The sequence below is a fragment of the Lissotriton vulgaris genome, chromosome 4_1 (assembly GCF_964263255.1).
Source record: "Lissotriton vulgaris chromosome 4_1, aLisVul1.2, whole genome shotgun sequence".
Taxonomy (NCBI): domain Eukaryota; kingdom Metazoa; phylum Chordata; class Amphibia; order Caudata; family Salamandridae; genus Lissotriton; species Lissotriton vulgaris.
The window spans coordinates 810,916,198-810,922,197 of NC_141691.1; the positions used below are offsets into that span (position 1 = coordinate 810,916,198).

The 6,000-nt window shown below is 45.9% G+C and overlaps 1 protein-coding gene across 2 annotated transcripts in view; it reads right to left on the reverse strand.

Moving 5' to 3' along the window:
* The window catches only part of MBOAT1 (membrane bound glycerophospholipid O-acyltransferase 1), a 491,383-nt gene extending 487,642 nt beyond the window's left edge, over positions 1-3,741 (reverse strand). The window contains exon 1 of one of the 2 annotated variants that reach the window (XM_086965142.1): positions 3,218-3,741. In XM_086965142.1, the coding sequence (XP_086821268.1) occupies positions 3,218-3,304 (87 nt within the window). In that variant the 5' untranslated portion in view covers positions 3,305-3,741. The remainder of the gene's footprint in view (positions 1-3,217) is intronic. The other variant, XM_086965143.1, reaches the window with a different exon arrangement.
* Between the last annotated feature and the right edge of the window lie 2,259 nt (positions 3,742-6,000).

Consider the following 6,000-nt stretch of genomic DNA (forward strand, 5'->3'; position numbering starts at 1 on the left):
TCACTCACTTTAGTTTAAAGTCTTTAGTATTGACTACTGTTGGAACAGCCAGTGATGTGCATTTCTAGACATGTGTTTCAGGATATTTTTCCTTCTTCTGTAGAGAGTAGCATCTTAAATTTGGGGTGAATGGCAATGCTTCTCGCAGTCTTCTCAGGTTTCTGTACCACTCCCAGAACGTAAGTGTATCCCTGAGCTCGTCAGCTCAACAACTCAACAAGGAGCCAATCACAAAAGGGGGAGGGGCTCTCAGAGTGCACGCTGCACTGGCTGCACCAAAAATAGTCAATATTAAAGATTTTCAGTTAAAGTGAGTGTTATCATGCACTGCATTTACCAAAATGCACCTGGATGAATTGTGTATTGGTATGAATAGGTCATTGATTTCTGAGATCTATAGAGCAGCAACCTGGACCTCATATTCTACCTTTATCAACCACTAATGAATTTCACAGGAGGTGGAATTAAATAATTTACTTGGATCAAGAGTACTGTCCTCTATGATGTAACAGAATACTTTATTTTCTCATGTATTATGCCTAGTTTCAATAAAGACACATATTGGGCTTGAGCATTCAACCACAGTTGTCTGGCTGCTTTAGTCTGCTAGCTCTTATGAGCAATGAATTCAAGCAAGGGAGGGGTATACGGGTAATGCCCCAAATCCTTACTCCAAGTCTGACTCCCTTGCTTTAATTCATACTTCTCTCCCGCCCTTCCTATAAAGACCAGAAAAACTGAGTCATTTTAGTTTAAGCTAGCAACCAAAGAGGGAGTGGCAGGGGAGGGCTTTTTACGGCACATGAAAATGACTGGTATGTTTCTCGAGAGGCATGACTGCCTCATGACTAATGAATTAAAGGAAGGAGGCAGGACACGGAGTAATTTAATTACCTGGTAAATAATTGGGGCCTTCCTTGCATTAAAAAAATGTGGTCTACAATTAGAATGTGGATGAAATGCTAGGTATTGAAGGTTAAACTGGATTTGCATTTTTGTAACTACATGACTAAGCAATGATATTTCAAAACGTTATTGAATTGGGATAGAAGACTACTGTAAAGTTTATCAAAACTGGTAAATACAATGTTTACATTTCAAGAAATATTGATTCAGTGATTTAAAAAAAAGCACAATAGTCACAGACCTTCTTGAGGGCAGTCTTGAACTTTACAGAATGTGACTCTGCAAAACTTCCTGTGTTTGCAAATTTTCTACAGTACTTCCTTGAATGCTTCAGGGAGGAGAACATAACCACATTTGCTTCCTGTCACTGCAGCTGTCAAACCTCATAATGCCCCCAATAATTATGAATGTTTAGATATACATTTGAAGAGGCAAACTACCTGCACATTACGGAATCATTTTTGTTATAGGTGTCAAATGGTGGATTCCTCTGAACTGGCTGTATGGAGCAAGCACTTTGATCCCCTGGCTATACCTTACCATCAGAGGTAGAGATCATTTTAAAAAGTAGGGGAACCATAAGTGTACTGGAGGTGCGGTCAGCGAATTAGGGGGCAGGGTATAAGAAGTACTAGTCAAAATTAGAAAAGATTGGAAATGTTGTTCCCAATAGTTCCCACCCACTTCAACCACTGCTTACTATGCACCTAAAGCATGTTCTCCACAGTTATGGGCGTGTCACAGTTGCATTGAGGCTCAGCGGCACAGCAAACGCAGTCTTCCAGCCTTCCAACTCACAGGTGGCTGTCATGTGATACACGGTTCCAGCCCTCTTCACATGTTCAGCCACTGAAGAGGAACTATCCCTTGGTGAGCAGCAAGGCGAGCTGAGACCTATGGATTTCCATTTCATGTGTGCATGCTGTGAACTGCAGGAGTCCACTTAAGGTTTTAACACATCCTCAGGGTATGCACTGTGGCTCCACACTTTGGTTTGCTATGCAGCAGGGTAGAGGTGGTCGCTTAGTCAGTGCCCGGGAGGGTGAGGCAAGCACAGCCCTGCACCCTATATAGCCCTACCTCACAAAGGCAACATTCCCGCCTTCCCCATAAAAGGATGGAAATCCGTATTATGATGTCAGATATGCACAGATGCCAATGCCACTAATAAAAGTAAGGAAAAGGTCCCTCTACCCCATTGACGAATGAAAGACAGCTAAAATGTGGGTGCAGACAGTCCCTCGTAACGTTAGACCCCAGTGCCACGTGCACCTGCTGCAGGAATGACAGATGTTGCACTCACGATGCTCCTCTAACATGGGCTTGCTAGTCGAACTTGAATGTTCCTCTGAAATGAGTGGGTCTAAAGAAATATTTGAGCATGTAACATCGAGGTCACTGCTCACTTTTTAACTGCAAAGTGTAAAGTGAGATCTCCCCCCCCCCATGCATTTATGAACCCCTAATCTGACTCATATTCTCGCTATATCGTCACTTATAGAAGGAGAAAAATGCATAAACCAAACTGAAGGGTCACACCTTACAACGTGCATGACTTATTTCTCATAGAGCGGGGCTTGCTTTATCTGGTTCAATTTCCCCCACTGTCAAGAATAAATGGTTTGAATTAAGAATATGAAAAGGAAAACATATCTGCAGCGTAGTCCTGGAAATATCAGTAAAATTAATCCTGTCTGCAAAGTTGTATTGTAGTCTTTTTATTCACGTGTACGATTCAGTAGTGGGCAATAATATATTGTTGTTGACAAATGATGTAAAGCAGTGCAGAGTAGTACAAAGTAAAATGGTACTCTATATTCGAATGTACTAAAATGTAGAAGGCAGTAAAAAATGTCGATAGTAATTGTTTTTTTAATTCTTTTTTTAAATACCAGTAACCTAGTACCCTTGCTAATTTCATTGTAACACTGTAGGCACAAGTTGCTTCAATGTATCTAGAGAAAAGTTCAGAAACCGGCTTACATGTACTTTAGTGAATAGAGTGCAGTGCGGTATATGGAATGGTTGGCACCTTGTTGCACTGTCGCGATAGAGATCTATTTGCACTATATTTAACACTATATTGCATTATATTGAGCTCTGGGGTGGTAGTTGACCCGGTGTGCCCTGATCTGACGGATGGGCAGCATACCACGACGGGTTCCTTTAGAGCGCCCACTAAATCATAGATCCCAACACGCCGCCTGCTGGGACTCTCTGAAATAACCCTTTCCCACCCCAAGCACTATGGAGCGGTCACTACTTGTGTCTAGCGTGCCCTCTGTGGTTGCTATGGCTAGGGCGACATTACCTGGTCCAGTGGCAGGCCCAAGCGCTCGCTCAGTGGCCGAAGTAGGGTGGACCCGGTGGTCCGGTCCGGAAGTCCCTCATCTCCCATGTTCTCCTGTGTCCGCGCGCTGGTTCCCTGCCGTCAGAGCGCCTCGTCCACCGGGCAGCACAGAGGTACCCGGCTGCGCCCACAGCATCCCCTGAAGTGACGGGCGCCCGCCCGCCTTGCCGCCCGCTCTGGTGCGCCGGAGCACGCCCAGCAACTCTCGCTCTGTTAACAGACGCTCTCTGCCTGCAGCCGGGGAGCGCCGAGAGGTGCCCGCGGGGCTGACACTGTGCGCTGCAGCCCTGAGCCACCCACACACGGCGCCCCTCCTCCTGCCCGTCGCAGAACCTGCAGGGCGGGCTGCACCGCGCGCGCGGCTCTGGGACAGGGACACGCGCCGCCTGTGTCAGTGCTCAGGAAGCTGGGGGCCTTCCCTGAGTGCACAGGTGATGGCAGTGTACTGAGGGGTGACTCGCGCGCATTCGGAGGAAACGTCTCTCATTTAAATCGAAACTTAAGAAACCTCTCTGTCACTCAAAGCTTGAAACCAGCCCTATGATACTTTCGTGGAAAGTTTAGATTGTAAACATTTCTAATATATGAGCTAAAGATTTTACAAGGCCCAACCAGAGAAAGGATTTTTTTCTTTTTTTACTAAAATGAGAGTAATACTTAATTTTTTTGGGAATTCATGCTAGTTAACAAGAACAAAAATAACTATTATGGAGGTGCACAGGAAACAAAAGGGTGCAGTTCACACGCAACGCAAATGCATACATTTATCTTGTGAACGTATATGTAGCAAAAATATCACTCTTTAAAAAATGTAGTTAATCTTCAGTGCGAAGACCTAGAGCTCCCTACCGCTGCGCCTCAGGCAATCACCGTCACTGCCTCAATTCAGGAAGGACCTCAAGACTTCGCTCTTCGAGTGAACTGCAGAGACTCCCCCACACCCCCCATAGCGCCCTGAGACCCTCACTGGTGATTTGTTGCACTCTATAAGAACCCTGATTGATTGAAACACAAATAAGTAACACATATCTGACATCCAGGTTTAGGACATTAGTTCACACATACAGCGCAGAAAAACATGTACCATGGGTTCATGGCACAGGTAAAAGACCCAAATTAGGGAAAAAAGGCCTCCCATTGTGCCAAAGCCTGCTGTGTATTGGTGAATGTCACGTGCTGGATATATGAGGGCTGAGTGTTGCCCATAATCAGACCCTGCGCCCAGACCTCACCGCTCAAGGCCAAAGGCGTGCTCAGTGGGTTCTTATTTTAGAAATAGATATTTCATGAGATTCACTGAAAAAAGCTTTCTTGATGGTACATTATGGTTTTTTATTCAGGCGAGGAAACATGTTAAAATCAGCAAACACTTTTTTTGAAAGGACGCTATGACTATGATATATAATCTAAAAGGCACTGAAGTTAAGTTGTTAGGGTGAGCAACACAACCATAATTTCATTCCTATATATAGGCATGATGTCTATGAGGTTTTGGCGCAGGGCAGCACTGCAAGGAATCTTGCTGCATTGCCCTTCGTCAAAAGAAATAGGACAGGAATGTGCCATATCTAGGAGATACCAAAAGACACACAGATGATGGATTTCTCCCCCCCAGCGCCTTGAGACCCTCACAGGTATGTAGGTACCTTTACAAATGCTATGCTTGATTGATTGATTGATTGATGGAATGCAGAGTAAATCAAACATTCACCCCAAGTCAAGAGATGTGGAATAAATCCATTGTTCTTTTGCTCACTGTAGGAGAGTAGGGTCTGCTATCCTATGGTCACCCCAAATTTTTGCTTTTTGCTTCACTGGTTTCTGACTTAATGTGGCTGTGGGCCTGCTAATCAGACCCACAGCCTGCTGTTCTCTCTCTAAATTGATGCCCATGCACTCTAGGTGCATTACGAATTGGAACTGGTTCACCTTATGAGCCCCTGTAATAGTGCACCCTAGGTGCCCAGGGCATAGGTGTATCCAAGGCCTACCAGGGGCTGCAGCACGTATTGTGCCACCCCTGGCCTGGCCTCCATCTGTGACACAACTGGCTGATCACTCAGCTGGGGTAAGTCGGTGTAACCACCTCTTACTTAGGTACAGTATGTCTGTGCCTAACCCTAAACTGGACACATATGTTCCTATCAGCCACTCCTATGGAAGGCCTCATCAATCCTGGAGGCAGAGTGCTTGGAAATATGTGAGATGGTGCTCTAGCATGAGCTGAGCCTGTCTGCAGCTGTCGGGAACCACTCCCTAAGCTGTTCCGGGATATTGCCATACCATATACTCTTAAGTGCATTATAATCCTCGCGGTTAAATGCTATCTTTGGTTTGGCTTTATCAAAACATGTCGAGTAAGGTGTCATACGAATTGGAATACTATCCCCTCGCCAGTTCTGGCGACGGGGATAGCATTCCACCCTTCTAGAGGGACACGACATGTGTGTAGCCTTAACCCCGGTTAAAGTTAAACAGAGCCTCAGCATCACAAAATGGATGCTGCCACCACAGACACAAGTCTGGCCTCCTGCTGCTGACCGAAACTCGGCAGATGGTGGCCTGGACAAAGGGTTTCCTGCCTTGGGAGGTGCGAGCACCACCCCAGACAGGATTTTGTGTATTGGGTAGGACAGGGCTGAATAGAATCAGACATGCCCGGGGCACACAAGGTGTCCCCGTGCATAGGCCAGCCCAAACCGGTTCTGGGGCCTTCCAGCCCCAGTCCTGGCGCGGAGCTGGAC